The following is a 23,303-nucleotide window of genomic DNA, read 5'->3' on the forward strand; positions in this document are numbered from 1 at the left end:
ATCTGCTGCCCTTGTCCTTCTAGTTGGTAGAGGTCACGGGTTTGGACGGTGCTGTTGAAGGAGCCTTGGTGAGTTCCTGGAATGCATCTTGTAGATGGTACACTCTGCTGCTACTGTGCACCAGTGGTGGAGGGAGTGAATGTTTAAGGTGGTGGATGGAGTGCCAATTAAGCAGACTGCTTGATGGTGTCAAGCTTCTTGAGTGTTCTTGGAGCTGCACTCATCCAATCAAGTGGAGAGTATTCCATAACACTCCTGACTTGTGCCTCATAGATGGTGGACAGGCTTTTATGGGGTCAGGAGGTGAGTTACTCTACACAAAATTCCTGCCCTCTGACCTGCTCTTGTAGCCACAGTATTTATATGGCTAGTCAAGTTCAGTTTCTGGTCAATCGTAACCCCTCCAGGTTGTTGATAGTGAGGGATTCAGTGATGATAATGCCATTGAATGTCAAGGGGAGATGGTTAGATTCTCTGTTGTTGGAGATGGTCATTGCCTGGCACTTGTGTAGCGTGAATGTTACTTGCCACTTGTCAGCCCAAGCCTCGATATTGTCCAGGTCTTGCTGCATATGACAGGAACTGCTTCAGTATCTGAGGATTCGCAAATGGTGCTGAACATTGTGCAATCATCAGCAAACATCCCCACTTCTGAGCTTGTAATGGAGGGGAGGTAATTGACGAAACAGCTGAAGATAATTGAGCCGAGGACACTACCCTGAGGAACTCCTGCAGTGATGTCCTGGAACTGAGATGATTGACCTCCAACAACCACAACGATTTTCCTTTGTGCTAGGTATGACTCCAACTCGTGGAGAGTTTTCCCCCTGATCTCCATTGACTCCAGTTTTGCTAGGGCTCTTTGATGCCACACTCAGTCAAATGCAGCCTTGATGTCGAGGGCAGTCACTATCACCTTACCTCTAGAGTTTAGCTCTTCAGTCCATGTTTGAACCAAGGCTGAAATGAGCTCAGGAGCTGTGAGGCCCTGGTGGAACCCAAACTGAGCGTCAGTGAACAGGTAATTGCTAAGTGCTGCTCGATAGCATGGTCAACCACACTTTCTATCACTTTGCTGGTGATTGGGAGTAGCCTGACGGGGTGGGGGGGGGGCGGTAAATGACTGGGTTGGATTTGTTCTGCTTTTTTTTTTGGCCAGGACATACCTGGGCAATTTTCCACATTGCCAGGTAGATGCCAGTGTTGTAGCTATACTGGGACAGCTTGGGTATGGGCGTGGCTAGTTCTGGAGCACACATCTTCAGTACTATTGCCAGAATGGCCGAGGCCCACAACCTTTCAATTATCCAGTGCCTTCAGCCGTTTCTTGATAGAGTGTAGAGTGAATTGAATTGGCTGAAGACTGGCATCCATGATGCTGGGGCCCTTAGGAGGAGGCCAAGTAAATATTCTTTGTTATTTAATTGTCATAATGCATAAGAATGATGATGAGAAACTTCTTTAGCCAGAGAGTGGTGAATCTATGGAATTCATTGCCACAGAAGGCTGTGGAGGCCGGGTCATTGAGTGTATTTAAGACCGAGATAGATAGGTTCTTGATTGGTAAGGGGGTCAAAGGTTACAGGGAGAAGGCGGGAGAATGGGGTTGAGAAACTTATCAGCCAGGATTGAAGAGCGGAGCAGAATCGATGGGCCGAATGGCCTAATTTCTGCTCCTATGTCTTACGGTCTATATTTATATCTTGTTTAATGTGCTGTTCTTGCGCTTCAGCAGAGGATTTATAACTGACACAATTAGAATCATTATAAAATCAAAGTAACAGATATTTGAGAACGAAGTCTGAGGTAAGTGCCGTGCATTTCTCTTCATCGTCTGACTGAATATTTTGTACATTTACACACTTGAAAATCAGGGTATGTGGATTATTTTGCATTACCAAGATCAAACTAATTTAGAGAAGTGCCAATAGTTACAGTCATACAGGGTTTTTTGCTTATTAGCTGACATATCTAGATTCAGCAAACTGAAATTAATGAGTCAGGAGTTTAAACCAAGTGATCGCCAAAAGCACAGTCGTGCCTTTTAACAAGTCAGCAACTTGGACCCCCAGCCTAATGCATGCCCCAGCGAGCCTGGTTCAGGGAATAATGGTCAATCCTGCACTCGAACTTGACTGTGCAAGAGACAGACTTCCAGGTGGCAGCACTGCCTGTGCCCACAGACGACAGACATTGTGTGTGAAGATCCCTCTTACTTTTACTCTCCACTGACATTTCAGATTGATATTTTTTTTTAAAAGCAGCAGCAGCTGCTGCAGCTGTTCTGTTTCTGGCATGAACAAAGTTCCGTCTTAAATGCCAGCTATTGCTGTAGAGCTGATCTGATCACGATCTTGTTGAGGGCTAACTACCCAATCAAATCCCTCTGGCATTATAGCGAATGGAACCTGGCCTTGAATCGGGGTTGTCCAGTATATTGCCTTGCTTGTCTTTAGATTTTGCCGTTCCAGAACAAAGATGGGCAAATGGTTAAATATGACGATAACATCGTACCATAAGTTGGCTTGGGTCAGTTTAAAGAAACAACTACATCAGCTTAAAGATGAACGCTGACTAATTTCTAGTTCTGACAATGAAAATAAGAAAGCATGGTATTAAAAACGGCCATTTGGCCCATCAAGCACATTCCCTTTGAAGTCATCGTAAAATACACCTATCATGGCTTGTATTCCCGTCTCCCCCTCCCCCTACTATTAAATCTCCTGAGAGAAAATTTTGCATGAACGCTCCTTAAAAACTAAAATGTAGAATATTCGTTCATGTTTTCATTCTAATTGTTCATCTCTGGCCTTCTGTGCTCCAACTGTTTATCCCTATCTTACTGCAGTCTGCTCCAGTGGTGCAAAGATCATGGTTATCTGTTCAGTGTTTGATCATCTGTGTTTCTAGCTATCCTTATAACCAGTCATCCAGTTTCTGACCAAATGTGTACACACTGCCTTTTTGTATAAGTTAATTATCACAAAATCAATTGTTCTTTCTGAGCATCTTTTCAACATTTCCAGAAAAGATGATGGGCCAAAACCTTTGATGTGCTAAATTTCTATGATTCTATTCCATTTTAAATTTGTGTCCTTTTCTTCTGTGCTGAGAGTTGGAGGCAACATCGTAATGGTCCCCATTGTCATCTCAGCAGATGATGAAGAGATTAATCGTACTCACACAATAGAATCTCAACTATTTACAGCGCAGAAGAAGCCCATTTTGTTAGGGCAATCCAAAACTAGTCCCACAGCCCTGTTCACTCTCAAATAAAATTTATCGTCGAGGATTTATTTTTAAATTGAACATTTCCACTGAGGAGAGTATTGCAGTAGCACGAGTGCAGTGTCTCATAACCAGATCTTGCTGGACTTCAGTTCAGGCCATGGGCAGTTTGGACAAGGCCGGGCTGGGTGGGGGCCAAGGGTTGCTCGGAGCATGTGAAAAGACTGTCATGCAAATGGTGAACCGGAAAACGAGTCCAGCGCCGCACGGTGTCAATGCAGCACCGAGGTTTTGTTTTACTCAATTAAAATTGACGCATGGCACCTTCTAAAACATCCAGTTTTAGGACAGCTCCAATTTCTGGACAGCCGGACTTGAGACACTGTACTTATATGTTACAAGTAGACATTTTTAAAGGATCCTCACCCGTTAGACTACATGAGAGCTTTATTGTGGAGGGTTCTTCATTTCAAGAAAACATAATTGTCCCATTTTAAAAAAAGACAGATTCTATATGGATACAAAACCAAAGGAACAGGAGTAGACTATTCAGCCCATTGAACCTGTTCTGCCATTCAATGAAGTCATGGCTGATCTGTATTCTAGCCCCATCTTCGGTTTATCCTATGGTGGCTAGCAAAAATCTTATCAATCTCAGATTTAAATTTTTTTTATTGAGCTAGCGTCCATTCCTTTGTTGGAGAGAGTTGGACACATATACCACCCTCTGTAGGAAGAAATATGTTGTCACTCATCTGTGGAATGGCCGAGCTCTGACTTTAAGTTTGGTCCCTGCTCTTCGAGTCTCCCACCAGCAGAAAAGTTTCTGTCTACACTAACTTCTTACAAATTCCTATAAACTCAAACAAATCACCCATAACCTTCTTTATTCCAGGGGAATATAAGCCGCCACATTAATGTGATGTCTCCTCATAGCCTATCCATTGGAGCCCTGCTAATATTTTGGTGAATCTGTGCTGCATTCCCTTCCAAAGCCAATATTTCCTTTCTAGGGTTCAGTGCCCAGAACTGTACTCAATACTCCACATGCCACAGGGCCTTATAGCGATAGTAAAACTCCCTCCCCTTTTATATTCTAGCCCTCTCATTATAAAAGCTAATCCTTCATTCGCTATTTTCATTTCTTTTTTGATTGGAAGTACTGTATTATTATTTCGAGGTGTTGTTACGAGTAGGTGAGGAGGAACGAACTGGCCTCCCTTCATTCAATCTCCTCAGCTGGCCACAGCGAAGGCTCTTCAATTTCTTTTCCCCATAGATGCCTTTTCCAATCCCAAATGCATTTACTTTTTAATAAGGAGCCAAGCAAGCCAGATTTTCTTGAGTTAAAGAAAGAGCTTGTTTATTAGATACTAAACCCAAGGAAAAATAATAAAAGGTGACAATATGTACACACAGATGTCGGAAGAAAGAAACATTAGAGTTCAAATAAAAGTCAAAAGAATATACAGTTAAGTCCTTTGCTTGTCCTTGAGGTGTAGATTGTTGAAGGTTGCAGCCGTTTGGAGTTAGCTGGCTCCCTTTAAAATCATGGAGTTGAATTGAAGTCCAGGAAACTGCACTTTGCTGGAGTCAATTTCCTTCCTCTTAATCCTGTGATCCATCTCCCATAAATTGAAGGGCTTCTCCCAAGGTTCCTTCCCATGGACAGTCACTATCTCTTTGAATGATATTTAGACTGTTAAGAGATAAGACCTTTCTTCTCGAGAGAGGGAGAGGTAGAGATTCCTTAATGCTCTCCTCAGCAGTTTTCTCAGATGACTTTCATGACTGCTCTCTGTTTCTGACATGGCAAAACCAGTTCTTAAAAACACCCTGTCTGTATATTCCAAGAACGGAATTCGATTCACATGTCTTGCAGTCAATCCTGTAGAATGAGTAACCACATTTTTGATCTTTCATCTCTGAAACCTTTGACACATTTTACGATGGCAGAAACCAACAAGAGATGGGGTTATTTCATCTGCCAACGAGGGTTTTGTGTGTATGTTTGGGTGTATCCTGGCCAGCTGACTGGTCCCCATTGTCTTGACGGAATAACAGTTGATTAAAATCCATCACTTTGCATCTTTTAGTGCGTTCCTTTCGACTGTCTCTTTTTTGAGGTGGACCTCAACACCACCACCCCCAACCCACCCCCCAGGTGTGAAATTCCATGTAACATGATTGCAGTGCAAACATATTGGAACTTTCCAGAAAAGTAGTCAACTTACAATACCAGATATTAGATGACTAGTGGTAGCCATCTTTGGCCAGTGTCGTTTCTTGTATTTTTTTAAGAAACAGCTCCTCTTTAACCAGTTCAATATGTTTTGGTTAGCTGGTGAAGTTATAGGTAGATCTCAGTCAGCCACAAGGTCCCGTCATCGTGACTGTGTGAAAAGCTTTGTGTATATTTTAATTTCCTTTTTTTCTGGTATTCAACATGTGTGAGTGCTGTTTGAAAGGAGCTCCCACTGTTCAGAACCTCAAGACACCCCAGATGCATTATGGCCAATTTTGCACTGTAGTCATTGTTGTAAATATAGAACCGTGGCAGCCAATTTGTACCAGATAACCTGCTTTACTTCCACGGTGTTGGTTGAGGAATAAATATTGGCTCAGACATCAGGAAGAACTAACTCCTTGCTTACTGCACTCTGACAACCACTTACAGATATAAGAATTGTGTCAAAAGAGATTTTTATCAATGAAAGGAAAGGCTTTCTAAAGTGCCTTACAGCCAATGATGCACCTGCTGAAGTGTAGTTCACCCTTGTAATGTCAGAATGGTAGCAAATTTGTGCACAGGTTGTGCAATAAATATTAGCTAGGACATCAGGAAGAACTCCCTTGTTCTTATGGGATTCTTTATATCCACCCTCGAAAGAAGACGGTGTTTTGCTTTAACATCATATTCGAACGGCGCACCTTTGACAGTGCAGCACTCCCGCAGTACTGCGCTGAAGCTTCAGCCTAGATTCTGTGCTCAAGTCTCTACACAGAGGCAGGGGTGCTACCAACTGAGTCATGATCGATGCCTTAAGGAGAATTTGTTGAAAGCTGCCTTCCACAATGATTGCAAGCTATTTGGTTGTTTTACTTAAGGTTTGTGGTTAGTTCCCAGGGAGTTTTAAAAACTCAGCATTCTCAGAGTTTGAGCCTGAAGGAAATGTTGCCTGTTATCACTATTTGTATTGAAATTATGAATATGTTGTAGATAAATTATACATGTTTATAACTTTGCCACATTGAGAGCAAAGGGATTTTTTTCCCATGAGTCTCTGCCCCTGACTCAATTCATCTGCCACTGAAACCCACACCCCTTAAGCTCTCCACCTCTTTTCCTCTCTCTCCTCCTATCTGATGCTGCTTAAAACCTACCCCTTTGACAAAGCTTTCGGTCGCTTGTCCTAATGTCTCCTTATGTGATTTGTGACCCGTCTCGCTTGTTGATCACTCCTGTCAAGTGCCTTGGGATGTTCCACGACATGGAGGCATTACATAAATACAAGTTGTTGTTGTTGTTGTGTTTCACAATGACAACATCATGTCAACGACCGCACATTTTGGGAATTTTTGCAAAGCTCAGCTATGTTTCGATATATTTACCAAGAAAAAATGCTTCAAGGGAAAGCAACCCACAGAAATGGAACCATGCTGCAATGTAATCTGTTCCTGAACTGGGAAACGGTGGGTCAGGTTTATCTTGGAAAGGAATTCACTACAGAACCCACTAACTTTCTTCCAATGGCGATTATGTTCAAATAACTAACATTTAACAGGAATAAACGAATTTAGTTAGATACTTATCTTAGTAATTTTAGGCATTTATCTTACTACCAGTGCCACAATTTCATTGAGAATGTTTTGCTATTTTCTATATTAATAGTTAATCGTTAGGCAGCATAACAAAGCAGTTCAGCCATTTTTTTTGTTCACATGTAGAAGGCCTAACCCAATGTCTGTCATTGCATGACAGGAGACTATGGTGATGAGGGAGAGAACCTACTGGACCACAAAATATTTATTCATTAAGCATAGAGCACAGTTCCTTGATTTGTGAACTATCACACAGACAATGGCAATTCTTGTGATGTATTCCAACAACAGTGTCGACATTTCGGCAGGAATAGAGGGGGGCTGCGAGGTGCTGAATTTATACACTTCCTGGGACATTTCCCTGGAAATGTAGTGAAACATTCGCCGAGAAGGAATGGGAGAAAAAAAATTGATTTGGCTTTGCAATGCTTTCTCAAACATGACATGAGACATGAGATCGTGTTTATCCAATGGCTGTTTTGGAGTGCTGATTTCTAGATGCATTTAAATTGCATCAGTCAATCTCAGGATGCCACTCAAGCGCAGCCGAGTCAGTGTTATTTTGTGACGCTGAGGAGGGCTGTGCCACTCCAGAGCTGCACTTGTGAAAATATTCTCACAGCCCAGGCTGACTAAAGAGGCCATTGAAGAAAAGAGGAAAACGGCTTCTAGATTTATCTGACAGCTCATTGAGAAATGCAGTCTGTTCAAAAAGATAGCAGGATTGAGGCTCATTCCTGACAAGCACTCACCTCCTGCTGACCATTGGTTTCCTCCTATGTGTGCAGCAACTTAGTGGAAAAGCCTCATATTGTTTAGGGGAAAACATTGTGCGAGATCAAATAAGTTAAAAAAAAGGGCATTTTGTAAGGATCAAAGTAATTATACCTGGGGAGACAAGAAGGTTACTGGTTTCATCTCCAACCTCCCTTTGCTGTCTGTCCCCCAGTTCTGATGAAGGATCATCGATCTTAACATTGAATTGAATTAAATGGCAGTGACTCATCCACCAGCTGGAAAGCCATGGGCAATCTCGGCACAGCCATTTTTGGAAGCCCTGACAGAATTCAATGTTAATCAGGCAGTTAAGTCCATGCTGTTGGGGATCCTGTGCCTTTAAGGGTGGCGAGGGTGTCCTGCCTCCAAGACCTGTCAGCCAATCAGAAGGCCAGCAGCTCCTCAGTCCCAGCAGCGCCACTGGGAGTGGTGGCCAGTACTGGTAATGCAGCATGCCCTGGTGCAGCATCCATGGAGGGGGCCCTGGAGTGCAGGTAAGTTGGTGGGCCTCATTGGGGCTAAACAGTCAGGCCCCAGTGAGGGTGGGGTGGGGGGTTATGGTGGCCATTGTACAGCCTTTCAGATGAGATAAAACACGACCTCCTCTGATATCTCGGGTAGATAGAAAAGATCCAGTGGCACAATTAGCAGAGGAGTTCTCCCAGATGTCCTGGCCAATATTTATCCCTCAGCAAACATCACTGATAAAACAGTTAATCTGGTCATTATCTTCTCGTTGTTTGTGGGACCATGCTGTGCATATCTCCATCCAGTTGATTATCCAGGTGATTGTCTGGATGTTTGCTAATGGGATAAGAGAGGACTCCAATTCATGCTATTTCAAGGCTGTTGTTCCTGGCGTGACTTTGCAGACAGCTTGTCTCCAGTCCAATAGTCCTGGAGTGCAGAAGGTACAGTAATGCAAATATGCAGCCATCTTTGACTGTGATCCCAAGTCAATGAAATTTGGTTTCAGTCTTTTTTTAAAAAAAAATCAATTAGGGGGTTTGCAGCCAGTTAATTTGAAAATCATTTTTTGACATAAATCATAGTTTCACAGCAATTGTTTTTAAATGTTTACTTTGTTACACTCTTTCCTCCCTTTAATAAATTTTCTACATTAAAGGTGCTATATAAATACCTGGATTACCATTGCACCTATGCAGTTGCTGTTCCTTAGCCCTCTTGCCAGAACATATGCAGCTTACTTATAAAGAAATTGTTTTCCCCTTCTACCTGTGGATAAGGAATGTTCCTATAGATGCCAAATTTTTGTGTAAACTAATGCTTTATATTAATAATTGGACATTTTGGGGGTGGGTACACCCAAAATTATGGGCTAAAAGTGAAAAAGGCCACATGTCAGGTATTTTATGTGGAAATATGAAATTCTTTTTGATTTTGATGCATTTTATTTTTATTTTTTGAAATGGAACATTGTGCTGTTAGGGAATAATTGCATTAAAAGTGAAGTGATGCAGATTCCACATGTGGGCCATCTGCAGTACCTACAGGGAAGTTTCATCTGTCAAATAAATTCCAGAATTCATAACAGGCCAACAAGGCATAGTTCCTAAAGATTCATTATTAATGTCAGATAGAACATTGCAGAGCAGGGAGGTAAGTAATTAACTTGCCTTTTAATTTACCAGGAAAAAATATCTCATGTGACTTTCCTGTAAGGGGAAATGGGACTGTTTATATAAAAGGATGAACTTTGTGCACTCTGAACCCAAATGGTATAAAACTATAAATCTCTTGATACTAATGACGTTTGAGCTTGAGCATTTGAGGGAAAAATAAGGTTTTCAGTTACATTTGGTGTATTTTTGTAGGTGGTATGAGTCTTTAGTTCAAACACTTACCATTAGTTCTCAACAGGAAAAGTCTGTTCTAGGAGAACAAGTAGCCTAGATCATTGAGTGTAAAACACTATAACCAGAGGGATGAGAAATAACTAAGGAATATTTAGCAATGAGTAAGCTTGAATGGGATACAGTAAAGTCCCGCTGTTCAGGAGGGCTATGTTCCTGTGGAATCTCTCTAAACGACAAAATCGTGAACGATGAATGTACTTTATAATGGGAGTCCATTGGATAAGTTCCAACCATCTTAAAATTTGACATGCATAAAGGATCAAAGGCAATAAAAGCAATGTTTATAATAAATTTAAGAGAAATTCACTGGAGAAATTGTTTAATAAAGCGATAAAACAACAATGTAAAATTTGCCACACTGTACTTGAGAGTGGAGGTGGCGGGAGTGGGTGAAATGGCTGGTGTAGATGTTGATGTGGATAAAGTGTTATTTTTGACTGTTCCACCTGGTACCCTCTCTCCTCGATGCATTCCCCAGGAAACTCTCCTTCAGCTGCATGGTCAGCTGATGCAGCCTCTCCCACCAGCTTCACATTTTGCAGACCAAAACGCTTTTTAAAGTGAACAGACCACCCTGTGTTGGCTGAAATTCCTCTGCAAGTCAAAGGAGGTGGCCCCTTCTGCACCGCCTTCACCACCACTGTTATCACCAGTGACACCAGCACAACCCTCTTCACTATTTTTTATGTGCTGATACAATTCAAGCACCTTATTTCTGATGATTGGACCATTAACCAGGGTCCTCCTTTGTTGCTGGTGGTCTATCCTCATGTTTAGTAACTTCTCCATTTCTTCCAAGTGTGGATCTTTCCTACTTACAAAAGTTGACCTGGCAGTACGACTACCAGAGACACTAACATTGACCCCTTACTTTGTCTTCAGACTGCCTCCAATATCTAATTGTAGATTCATTGACACTGTATTCCCTGGCCAGTATGGTAGCTCTTCCACAACAAAAACAAAAACAGAATTACCTGGAAAAACTCAGCAGGTCTGGCAGCATCGGCGGAGAAGAAAAGAGTTGACGTTTCGAGTCCTCGTGACCCTTCGACAGAACTTGAGTTCGAGTCCAAGAAAGAGTTGAAATATAAGCTCATTTAAGGTGTGTGTGTGGGGGGCGGAGAGAGAGAGAGAGAGAGAGAGGTGGAGTGGGGGTGTGGTTGTAGGGACAAACAAGCAGTGATAGAAGCAGATCATCAAAAGATGTCAATAATACAAAAGAACACATAGGTGTTAAAGTTAAAGTTGGTGATATTATCTAAACGAATGTGTTAATTAAGAATGGATGGTAGGGCACTCAAGGTATAGCTCTAGTGGGGGTGGGGAGAGCATAAAAGATGTAAAAAATATATAAAATAAATAATTTTTTTTCTCTTTTTATAATGGAAATAGGTGGGAAAAGGAAAATCTATATAATTTATTGGAAAAAAAAGAAAAAGAAGGGGGAAACAGAAAGGGGGTGGAGATGGGGGAGGGAGCTCATGACCTAAAGTTGTTGAATTCAATATTCAGTCCTCTTCCGCCGTTTTTCAATCTAGCTAATATTGTTGCTTTTCTAGGCCATTTACTGCTTGGTTCTGACTCACTCATTTTTAAATACAGTTACTGTACTGTACAGGCTTAAAAATTGCCCAGGTACCGCACTGTGATCAGGAATTAAATCGCAGCAACAAGGAGCACACATGTAAACAAGGCAGACGACACACGTGCAGTGAGCACTTTCTGCTGCAGGAAGTAAGTCATGGACACCATCAGACTACACTACCAACTATCTACAGGCATGTGGAACTTTCTTTAAAGGAAGACCTGTGTGTTTTTTTTAAAAGAAATACATGTAAAGGCTGATCAAAAGATGGCTGAGAATGTAAAGTGACCACTTCTGGAAAATTCCTATATGATTGTACTTGACAGACTGATACTGAGAGAACATGGGAGGTTGCACCTGAAGAGGTGTCGAGGCCAACTTCAAACAGAGGCACTTGAAAGGAACATATGGAAAATCCAAAAGACTGGGTTTTTAATCTGCTGTGTTTGTGAAGACAGTGGAGACTGATTCCCACATCTCAGCAGTCATCCAAAAATCCATCTCCTGTTGACTTATATCTCAGAATGTGTAAAATGGGTCTGACCTGAAAGAAAATCAGACTCTGGGTACAAGACATCACTATTTCCCTTCCTGGAATACATAAGAAAGATAGGTTTCAAAAGCTGGCTGCAAACCAGTGTTTGTGAGTGACGGCAACAAGAAGAAGAACCAGTTATCCCTACAGAAGCAGGCGTTTCTCTCTCTCTCTCTCTTGCTGGAGGCAAGGTTTTAGCAGAAACCACAAGGGGAAAAAGGGAATGGAACAGCCTCTTCAGCTACCCTGCAGAGAGGATCAGGGTTCCTTCCCCTGGGACAAGCCAACAAGCGTTTCCAACAGACCGCAAATCCACCAAAGTCAACTCTATCAAAGTCAGCCAAGTTAACATCTGCAATGTACTACCATCTGTGCCTCATGGACAGGCCAAAGACTGGTTTGTATATTTTTAAAACTTTTATTTGGACTCGTACCTTCTCATTTCTTATCAGAGTGTGTATGTGTGAGTGTGTGTGTGTCACATCTTTATTATTTTCCTCGGATTTTAGTAATTAATAAACTTACTCTTTCTTTGACTCAAGAAAGCCTGGTTACATTGGCCCTCTTCTCAAAAGTAAATACATTTGGTCTGGGTAAAGGAATTGATGGGAAAAGAACTTTTAGATTATGCTTGTTGCGACCAACCGAGGGGGTTGAATAAAGAAGGGGGGCAGCTCATTCCTCCTCACCCGGGAACCTAACAAAATTGGGGTCCAGTTCAGGAATTTAACACACTGGGGGACCTCATCCAGGGACCAGTTGTTACAACATCTTACTTTTTTTTAATCCTCGTTTAGGCTTTTTTTTTCTTTTTCTTGGAATTTTCTAAAGCTGGCTTCTATTATTTATCTTTAAAACCATGTATAAGTGAACATTTGGGCCACAATGGGTGATTTGGTGTACAAAGAATTTTATGCTTTTAAGTGAATTTGCGGAAGAGGAAGTCCTGAATGGTGGGACTTACCGTAAATAATTTAACGGAAAGAACCAGTTCAGAACTGGGATTTGATTCTCTTTTAAATCTGATACCTGAAAAACCACAGTCTAGGGAGAGCGCCACAGTAGCAGTAATCACCTCTCAGCTAAAAACTGAAGGACATTGTGCATCTGGTGAGCAAAACAGCAACTGCATGAAGCTCACCTGAGGCCTTGTTTAGTTTTGTAAATGGGAACTGAATTGGGGGTTTAATAAAGTTGATCAGTTTGGTTGCCATTCACAATTATAAGTATCGCAGGTTTGGTTCATTTCGATTCAAATCTGCCTCTATGTCAGGAAAATTGGACAGGATGAAAGGCTGAGGTCTGAAGGACAATAATGAACCAATTGGGCTTGTTTGACAATCCAGTGATTTTCATGGTCGCTTTTCCCGACACGAGTTCAAAATTGCTAGATTTAATGAATTTAGGATTAATTAGGAGCAGGGTTAGGCTATTCGGCCCCACGAGCCTGGTCTGTCATTTGATAAGATATGGCTGTTCTGGTTGTGGTCTCAACTCCACTTTCCTGTCTGCCCCCTGCAACCCACCACCCCCCCCCCCCCTTAACCCTTGGCTCCCTTGTCGATCAAAAATCTTTCCAATTGCGCCTTGAACAATGATCCTGCCTCCACTGCTCTCTGGGAAAGATGAGAGATGGGCAATAAAAATGCTGGCCCTCCAGCAATGCCCACATCCTGTGACACAACTCCACAGGCTAAAAACTCTCTGAGAGAAATGGGAGACCGCTCATTTTTAAATTGTGTTCTCTAGTTCTAGACACCCCCACAAGAGGAGACATCCTCTCAGCATTCACCTTGTCAAGTCCCCTTAAGGATCTTTATATGCTTCATTAAGATCACCTCTCATTCTTCTAAATTCCAGTGAGCATCGACCCAACCTGCTCATGTTTTCTCATCGGATAACAGCTTCATCCCAGGAATCAGTCAAGTGAACCTCCTCTGATTTGCATCTAATGCAACTATATCCTTTCTTAAGTAAGGGTTAACAGATTCTTTGTTTCTATTCATTTACTATGCCCAGTGTTATGTGTCTGGAGTTGAATAACCCCTAACCCAGCAGCATTTAGTTGTGTCCCAAATCTGACTCATCAGTTCACAAAATGACGTGCCAGTTCTGACTAAGAGGTTTGCTAAGTATGCACAACTCATCAGTACTCCAGTAACTCAATAGGTTGCTGAATGACAATTATTGTACTGAGCAGATCCATGACAGAATTTTTCAAAAATAAAACCTTTCAGTTGTACTGCATAAGGCAATCAGAGTTCAGTTTGTGGTCAAGTGCACAGTTGTACAACCCAGAGTTACACTTCTGAATTCTTCCACAGTTAGACAACTTGATTTGATTCATTTCAAGGATGAAAGACACACATTCATGCAAACTCAATCACATCATAACAAAACCACCATTGAAAGTGAAAACCTCAAAAAACCTTTGCTGTAAGGGGTTATGTGTACCAAAATGGACAACTCCATCAATATGTTCTGTTGTCAAGTGCGGTATTGGACTCTTATTTCCATGTGTCCTCAGAAGCTGGGAGGGCCTGAGTTGTCCTGTTGTCTGCAAACTGAAAAACTGACTTGAAATCCCCACCACTAGGGGTTTCACGCCTCTTACTGGGTTAAATTATTAATCTAAATTTTTCAGAGCTTCATATTGATCCAAAAATGATCATATAACTGCAGACTAGGAAACGTAAAATTACTGGAGACACAAACAAAAACAGAATTACCTGGAAAAACTCAGCAGGTCTGGCAGCATCGGCGGAGAAGAAAAGAGTTGACGTTTCGAGTCCTCATGACCCTTCGACAGAACTGTGTCTGGATTGCCAGAGTGGGGGAGTTGGCAAAGCAGGCAAGAGAAAGTGACACTATCGCTCTTACAAGTGCTGTTCAAAATCCTGCAGTGGCTAAATCTGCTAGAATGCAGGCCACTTGTGTTACCAGCTGACCAGATTGTATTGTTGCTGATAATTGGAAATTGGATTGTGGTGGGAAGTTTAGAGGGCTGTGATTTTCAATTAGCATAAGAAAAGGAGTGTTATATTCAATTGCCTCTCATCCTGGTACAAAATGAAGCTGAAGGACTATGTTATTAAAATGCAGACATGTCAAAGCTCGTAATACATGCAATTGTAAATGAGCACTGATGCAATTCAAACAAGTTTAAGCTTTTACAATGGTGCATACAGAATGCCACTTGGTCATGGGTCAAGTTTGAAACCATTTAAATACTATTTACTGCCCCCATTGTCACAGGCACAATTATCCTCTCTTATCTTGTTGTATGGACTTGCCCCACACCATAGTTTAACAAAAAATATAATCCTCTTACCTGGATTTTGATGCAGGATTGAATAAAATTGGTGTATTGGGGCTGTGGAAACACTGAGAGCTCTGAATTGTCTTGGGGGTTGGTTGGAAATGAGCGGTGATGACAGCACCCCTCCCTATTTTAATTAGAGTTTAAAGTGACAGTACATTATTGCCTGATTTCACTCCCACCAAAACTAATTTATACCCTGGAGGCTCTAATTTCAGATTTGTACTCCATGCCTAAACTTGGCAAGAACTTCAGTTTACAAGATCAATAATTCTGGCCAGTCAGATAGCAAATGTTCGAGGCAACAGAGCTTCCAGCAGATGTGCAGCTACATTGGCTGGAGCACCCCTGAAAAATCCTCATTCAGCTAACCATATGTCAAAGGGAGGTGGTACCACAGTAGTATGGTCAGTGGACTGGTATTCAACAACCCAGGGTAATGCTCTGGAGAAAAAAAACAAAAATACCTGGAAAAACTCAGCAGGTCTGACAGCATCTGCGGAGAGGGATACAGTTGATGTTTCGAGTCCCTATTACCCTTCGTCAGACATCTCTCTGATGAAGGGTCATACGGACTCGAAACGTCAACTGTGTCCCTCTCCGCAGATGCTGTCAGACCTGCTGAGTTTTTCCAGGTATTTTTGTTTTTGTTCTAGATTTCCAGCATCCGCAGTATTTTGCTTTTATCTTAATGCTCTGGAGACCCGGGTTCAAATCCCACCAAGGCAGATGGCGAAATGTGAATTTAATAAAAATCTGGAATTAAAAGTCTGATGGTGACCATGAAACCAGTGTTGATTGTTGTTAAAAACCCATCTGGTTCACTAATGTCCTTTATGGAAGGAAATCCGCTGTCCTTACCTGGTCTGGCCTACATGTGACTCCAGACCCAGACCCACAGCAATATGGTTGACTCTTAAATGCCCCCCTGAACAAGGGTAATAAATGCTGGCTTAGGCAGCGATGCCTACTGCCCCGTGACCAATTTTTTTTAAATTGACGGTGATATTCGCGAAGTAACTCTGGCTTGTTTATTTTGAATGGGTTAACACCTCCACTAAGATGGACAAAGAAACTCATCTAAATAGGTTAAGAGATTGCCTGCTGATTTTGGTCATTTCTGGACTGCTGTAGGCCAGTTCCTGGGGACTAGGTTAATAAAAGCTTTGCCTCCAGGATTTACTTGATGTAGCATTTACCCACATAAAAGCAGATAATGGTTCAGCTGCAAAAGTAGAAATATTGTCCTTTAAAGGTCAAAGTGATGTACCAGATTGCATTTCTTCAGTCGCAAATGATTAATGGGTCGATTCTCTCTCGACTAAAGAAGTGGCAGGGAGAAGGGTGAAGGGTAGTGAAAATGTATCCTGGTCATTATAGTCAATGCAAGGCCTTTGGCAGTTTTGCCAACAATATACATTCCCTAATAAGTTTTAAAAAGTTAAAAAGCTGCATTACCTTTGGATTAAATATTGAATGTTACAATACAGAGCTGCTGCTAAATGAGATGCAAATAATCAAAACAATCTCTATATCTTGTCCATTTTTCTACTTTGATATGTAATACTCTGAGCCAGCACCCTTTGATGGAGAGATTGGAGTGGAGCAATGCAGGTGGGCGGAGTACAAGCACCTGAACTTCCTGCATGTCATGTCTGGGCAGATCATTGAATGAGTGAGGCTGAAGACCCAACTTGGCGATGCTTGTGCAAGAGCAAAATTTTAGATTCCAGATGTTGGAATCTGAAATAAAAACAGAATATGCTGGCAGCATCTTTGGAGAGAGAAATAGAGCTAACATTTCAGGTTGATGACCCTTGTTCTGAACTGGGCGTAATATGTAAGTTCCATTTCCCACAGGTCTGCTCTCATTCCTTCACCCTGTTCTAGAATCATAATGGGGTTTTGCCTTTCCCCACCTTCCATTCCACCAATCTCCGTATTCAATGGATCATCCTCCACTATTATTGCCATTTTCAGTGTGATGCCACCACCAGACATTGTCCCCTCCCCTTCCCTTTCAGTTTTTCAAATTAAGCATTCCCTCCATGACACCCATGTCCATTCCTTAATGTCCTCCAATCCCCTCTCCCCTTCCCACTGCACCTTCCCATATAAGTGCATGAGATGCAACACCTACCCTTTTACCTCCTCCCTTCCACCCTCAAAGGCCCCATACCCTCCTGCTAACGTGAAACAGAAATTTACTTGTACCGCTTTCAGTTCAGTATACTGTATTCGCCGATCAGGATGGAGTCTGCTCTACATTTGAGACACTAAATTCAGATTGGCTGATGTTTTTGTGGAACGCATCTGTTCAGTCCTCAAACACACGGGAAGATAAGAATTAGGAGCAGGTCTAGGCCATTCGGCCCCTCGAGCCTGCTCCACCATTCTATAAGATTGTGGCCTCAACTCCACATAACCCGTGACTACCTTGTTGACCAAAAATCTATTTATTTCAGCCTTGAATATGTTCAATAGCCCAGTTTTCTAAGGAAGATAGTTCTACAGAATAACAACCCTCTGAAAGAAAAAAATTCTCCTTATCTCAGTCTTAAATAAGAGACACCTAACTTTTAAACGGTGTCCCCTAGTTCTAGATGCCCCCACATGGAGAAACATCCTCACAGCATCCACCCTGTCAAGTCCCCTCAGGATCTTATACGTTTCAATAAGATGACCCCTCATTCTTTTAAACTCGAATGGGCATAAGCCCAACCTGTTCAACCTTTCCTCATAGGAATAGCCCCTTCAATCCCAGGAATTGGTCAACCTTCTCTGAACTGCTTCTAATGCAATTGTATCCTTTCTTAAGTAAGAATAAACAAACTCTGTACACAGATGCAGTCTAACTAAGGCCCTAAACAGCTGCAGCAAAACTTCCCTCCTTTTATAATCAATTCCCCTTGCAATAAATGCCAATATTTCATTTGCCTTCCTAATCACTTGTTGTACCTGCATGCCAACTTTTTGTGATTCAAGAACCAGGACACCCAAATCCCTCAGTACCGCACAATTCTGCAATCTCTCTCCATTTAAAAAGCATACCGCTTTAATTCTTCCTGCCAAAGTGGACACCTCACATTTTCCCACATGCCCACTTACTTAAACAATCTTTTTTTTAATTTGTTCACGGATGTGGGCATTGCTGGCTATGCCAGCGTTTATTGTCCATCCCTAACTGCCCTTGGTCATATTGCTGTGGGCCTGGAGTCACATGTAGGCCAAACCAGGTAAAGACAGCAGATTTCCTTCCCTAAAGGACATTAGTGGACCAGGTGGGTTTTTACAACAATCAGCAATGGTTTTGTGTTCGTCATCATCAATCTTGAAATGCCAGATTTTTATTGAATTAAAACCTAAATCCTTCTATTGAATCTTTATGTCCTCTTCACAACTTATTTTTCTACCTATCTTTGTGTCATCAGCAAATTGAGCTACCATACATTCAGTCCCTTCATCCAAGTCACTGATATAGATTGTAGATAGCTCAGGCCCCAGCACTGATCTCTGTGGCACTCTAATAGTAGCAGCTTGCTAACCCAAAAATGACATAAGTAACCCTATTCTTTGCTTCCTGTTCACTAGCTGATCCTCTGTCCATACTAATATGTTACCCCCTATACTATGAGCTCTTATTTTGTTTGGTAACCTTTGATGTGGCACCTTGTCGAAAGCCTTTTGCAAATCCAAGTACACCACATCCACATGTTCCCCTCTATCCACCTTGTTTGTTATTTCCTCAAAGAATTCTAATAAATTTGTCAAACACAATTTCCCTTTCACAAAACCATGTTGACACTGCCTGACTGTATTATGACATGACCCCGGTTTTCCAATTGCCTGGCATTTTAATTCCCCGTCCCATTTTTACTCTGACTTTTCTGTCCTCAGCCTCCTGCAGTGCTCCTATGAAGCTCAACATAAGCTTGAGGAACAGTCCCTCATCTTTTGACTAGACGCTTTACAGTTTTCTCAACGTTGAGTTCAATAATTTGAGGTCATAGCTCGCACCGCTGTTTTTCTGATCGTGGTTTTATTTATGTTTCCTTTTTGGTTTCGGACCACGGCAGTTGCTTCTGCTTTTCACCACTTACACCTCCTCTAGGCCCATTTTTTTTGTTGACTGACTTGTCCCATTACCATCTCCTTTTGCCTTGCACCATCATCCCTTTTCTCATTTGTCATTTGATCTCTCCTGCCTGAGAGACCTTTTGTTCTTTTCTCCCCACACCCCCTCCTTTCTCTGCTTTGCCTAAAAACAACTGCGTCTCTAAGTACCCCTGGTTCTGACAAAAGATCATCGGCCTGAAATGTTAACTCTATTTCTCTCACTCTCTGCAAGTGTTGCTGAACCTGCTGAGTATTTCCGGCATCTTCCATCGGAGCCTGGTTTTCAGCTAACTTGTACCTAACTACAGCAGCTAAATGTTCTGCTGTCTTAACAGAATTATTAAGAACGGGTCTGATAAATTGCCTCTCCGTCGAAAGGCATTCGTTGAGGTTTAGAACGAGCCATGTAAGAGTTTGGATAATCTTCAGCAGCAACACTGCCGGTTAAATAAGACCGTGTGACATGGAACAGTTTATGGGCAGCATGCGGCAGTCATGAGTTAAATATGGGGCCGAATCTTGCGTGGAGTGGCAATTGCCATCGGACTGCCTCTCCGCTACTTTTCATTTACCTTAGTCTGGAGCTTCACATCTCGCAGCTAGACTTCCGACCCAGGCCTGCTGACAAATGGGCAGCATAGCTGCTCCTGGAGGCCGTAAGTGCAATGCAGCATTGTTTAGGAAAGTGAATCCACGTCCCTCTTTTTCCTGCACTAGCTGCCTAAAGTGGTAAATTTAAATATCCCAGCCGCTTTGAGAAGCTTGGAGAGATAGTAAGTGGGTAGGATGGGTTAGGAGTTGGGGGTTGAGTCAGGGATGGGGTGGGGGTGGTGGGGAGGTGGTTGTTGGGGGGAGTGTGGTCAGTGGTTTGAAGGTTTGGGGGAGGATCAGGAGGGTAGTTGGGTGGTCGGGCAGGGTTGATGTGTTAGTCGGGTGTGGGGGCCGTTGGCTCAGGAGGGTTAGTCTAGAGTAGGGGGTGGTCGGGGGTGGGGGGAAGTCAGAGGAGTAGTTGAGGGTCAGGAGGAGTAGTCAGGGGGGTAGGGAGTGGTCAGGGGGGTAGTCAGTGGGTGGAGGTTAATCTGGTGGTTTTGGGGGTAGTGGGTGGGTGGGGGTTAATTTGGTGGTTGAGGGATAGTCAGTGGTGAGGGTTGATCTGGTGGTTTTGGGGGTGGTGAGTTGGTGGGGGTTAATTTGGTGGTTTTGGGGGTAGTCGGGTGGTGGAGGTTAATCTAGTTGTTGGGGGATAGTCGAGGGTCAGGGTCAATCTGGTGGTTTTGTGGGTAGTTAGTGGGTGGGCGTTAGAGTTCAGGGCTAGTCGGGGTTGGGGGGTCAGGGAGTTTGCCTGTCTTTGTGATCTGACCAGGTTTTTTCTTTATGCTTCGTCATTCGGGGGCTTTGCAATGGGCCTCCACTCACTCTGGTAGATTCCTCAATTTCGAAGTCTGTAGTTAAGCTTCTTCAACATTTTCTTCAATTCTTCTTCTTAGGCACATGTGTCTCTCATTTGGCTTCAGCTGCTTTTTAGTCCTTCATATTCTGGGATCCTGTTCTGAGTTCATCATTTAAAATGCCACCTTTCATATCACCGCCGCTGCTCACCATGTTGGATTAGCTCCACTGATCACCATCTTGTTTTATGGTGCGCGGTGATGTCTCAATTATGAGATCTTGAGACTTGTATGTGTAAACATGAACCATTTATTGTTAATCTTTAACTATTTACAGATCCCAGATTATGGTCATGCATGGTGCTGCTCCATGCAGGTAGGCTGCTTCCAGAGAGTTCTCTTTAGACTGTTCTCTCTGGACTGTTCTCTCTGAGCCTAATGCCACACGACTCTATACATCATGGGTGGTGCTATTCTGCAGTCCCACGCTAACCCTTGCTCTGCTGAGCACCTTTACGTTACAATGACATGCAGGTGCACACAGCATCATACAACATACAACAAGGGAGTCAAAGATTCTTGGGGCTTGGTGAGAATATGGAGTTGGGGCCATGATCAGATCAGCCATGATCTTATTGAATGGCAGAGTAGGCTCAAGGGGTCGAATGATCTACTGCTGCTCCAATTCGTTTGTTTGTAGGAATCTGGTTAGACTCATGGTTGAGGTGGGATGAGCAATAAATCCTCAAAACAACTGAAAAATATCAGTTAGGCAGAGTTTTAGGTGACCTTTTCCCAAGAACTAGAGATTGGAACGTGGTATCATGAGGTAAAAATAGACGGCGAAATTGTGTTCTGTAACTTGTGTTTATAGAGAGGTGTGCTTTCAGAAGTCATCGTATTTGCTGGACCATAAGATGCACCGGGATTTTGAAAGGAAATAGTTGGGTGTAACCTTCGGATCACAAGACACAGTAATTTTAGGTGATTTTTTTTCTAGAAACAAAGTGTGTCTTATTGTTCAACAAATACAAAATGTGTCCTCTGCTTTCTTCCTATCCTTTCTCCCAACGCCACAAAATGTTCCTGGCTCATCGTGAGCTGGTGACCTACTCAATTTCAATTCTGACACTTGAGTGAAGTGGGCTAGAACAGTTTGTTGGAGCAGTGCAGCTCTCACATGAATCAAAACTAGAATTTGCACTGTTATAGCCCTGATTTGCAGCCAGTGTTCACTTATGATGCAACTCGGTGCCAGGCGAACTGGATCATTAAATTTGCATTTCAGTAAGATTTAACTTGAAGAGCTGCAAAGTTTAACATCTATGCATACATGTCTTGATAAAGCCCTTGGACAACAAGGATACCACATGAAGAGAGAGGGAGAGAATATTCCAAGGCAGGATTTATAAACATTAAAATGTAGAAATTCTGTTGCTGCTCCCATGCCCACTCTGCTCACACTAAAATACATTGATAATAGGTCATTTTGTAACTATGTTTTCCAAACAATCTCTCTGTAGGTCAAAAATATCAGCCTGTCTGAAGGAGAGATGCTAACAATTGAAGGGCTCGATGGAGATGAACCAACTGTCCTTGCCAACGAGTCAATTTTAATGAAGGGGCAAGTGATACGCAGTGCAAGCAATCAAGTTTCTATCCACTTCCAAAGCATTCAACTTGGAAATCCAGGCTCATTCCAATTCCATTATCAAGGTAAGCTCTTACACACCAGGACTATAAGGATGAGGCAAGAGCAATGCCAGTATTTTGTGGCTGAGTATTTTATCAAACCTGAAAACAAGGGGCTTGACTTAGGTAAGAGAACTCGCTTGCTAGATCTTGAATGAAATTTTACATCCAATGAAGTGGACTCCCACTGATATTTGTCAGGAGCTGTGTCAGAGGCTCCCATGTGCAACGTATACTCAATATCAAAAACAAAAATACCTGGAAAAACTCAGCAGGTCTGGCAGCATCTGCGGAGAGGAACACAGTTAACGTTTCGAGTCTGCATGACTCTTCAACAGAACTAAGGAAAAATAGAAAAGGGGTGAAATATAAGCTGGTTTAAGGGGGTGGGGGGTAGACAAGTAGAGCTGGATAGAGGGCCAGTGATAGGTGGAGATAACCAAAAGATGTCACAGACAAAAGGACAAAGAGGTGTTGAAGGTGGTGGTATTTTATATACTTAATATCGATGCCCTCCCATTAGCTCAAACTGAGCTCTTAAAGGAAGCTGAATGTAAAATGTGTTTGCAAAGACTGGTTTATTTTAACAGTGAATATGCTTGCATCTTATTTAATTGAAAAGTTGTTTAAGACCTACAATAAATATTTAGTACTGTTTTTTATTGCTTGGTATTTTTGTTTCCATTTCTTTGTCGTAAGCGAATCGATGGTAAAGCAAAGCTTTCATGTTAATTGCAGGAGCCTAAAGTGATTACAGGATATATGAGTAATGCAGAAGATGGAGAGTGGTGAGAGTCCACTGTGATAGTTACAACAACAAATGAGGAAAGATTCCTTCTATTCATCATTTGTAATTGAAGATAGCCAAGGCTTGATGACATAAGGACGATACAGAAGGATATAGATAGGTTGAGTGAGTCGACAAAAATCTGGCAGATGGAATATAATTTGGTAATGTGCGAAG

General features: G+C 42.3%; 1 protein-coding gene across 1 annotated transcript in view; it reads left to right on the forward strand.

Moving 5' to 3' along the window:
• sez6b (seizure related 6 homolog b) overlaps nucleotides 1-23,303 on the forward strand; it is a 488,962-nt gene that overhangs the window by 159,353 nt on the left and 306,306 nt on the right. Inside the window, exon 4 of the mRNA XM_041196728.1 lies at nucleotides 22,171-22,363. Coding sequence (XP_041052662.1) covers nucleotides 22,171-22,363 — 193 coding nt within the window. The remainder of the gene's footprint in view (nucleotides 1-22,170; nucleotides 22,364-23,303) is intronic.

The sequence above is a fragment of the Carcharodon carcharias genome, chromosome 10, assembly GCF_017639515.1.
Source record: "Carcharodon carcharias isolate sCarCar2 chromosome 10, sCarCar2.pri, whole genome shotgun sequence".
Classification (NCBI taxonomy): Eukaryota; Metazoa; Chordata; class Chondrichthyes; order Lamniformes; family Lamnidae; genus Carcharodon; species Carcharodon carcharias.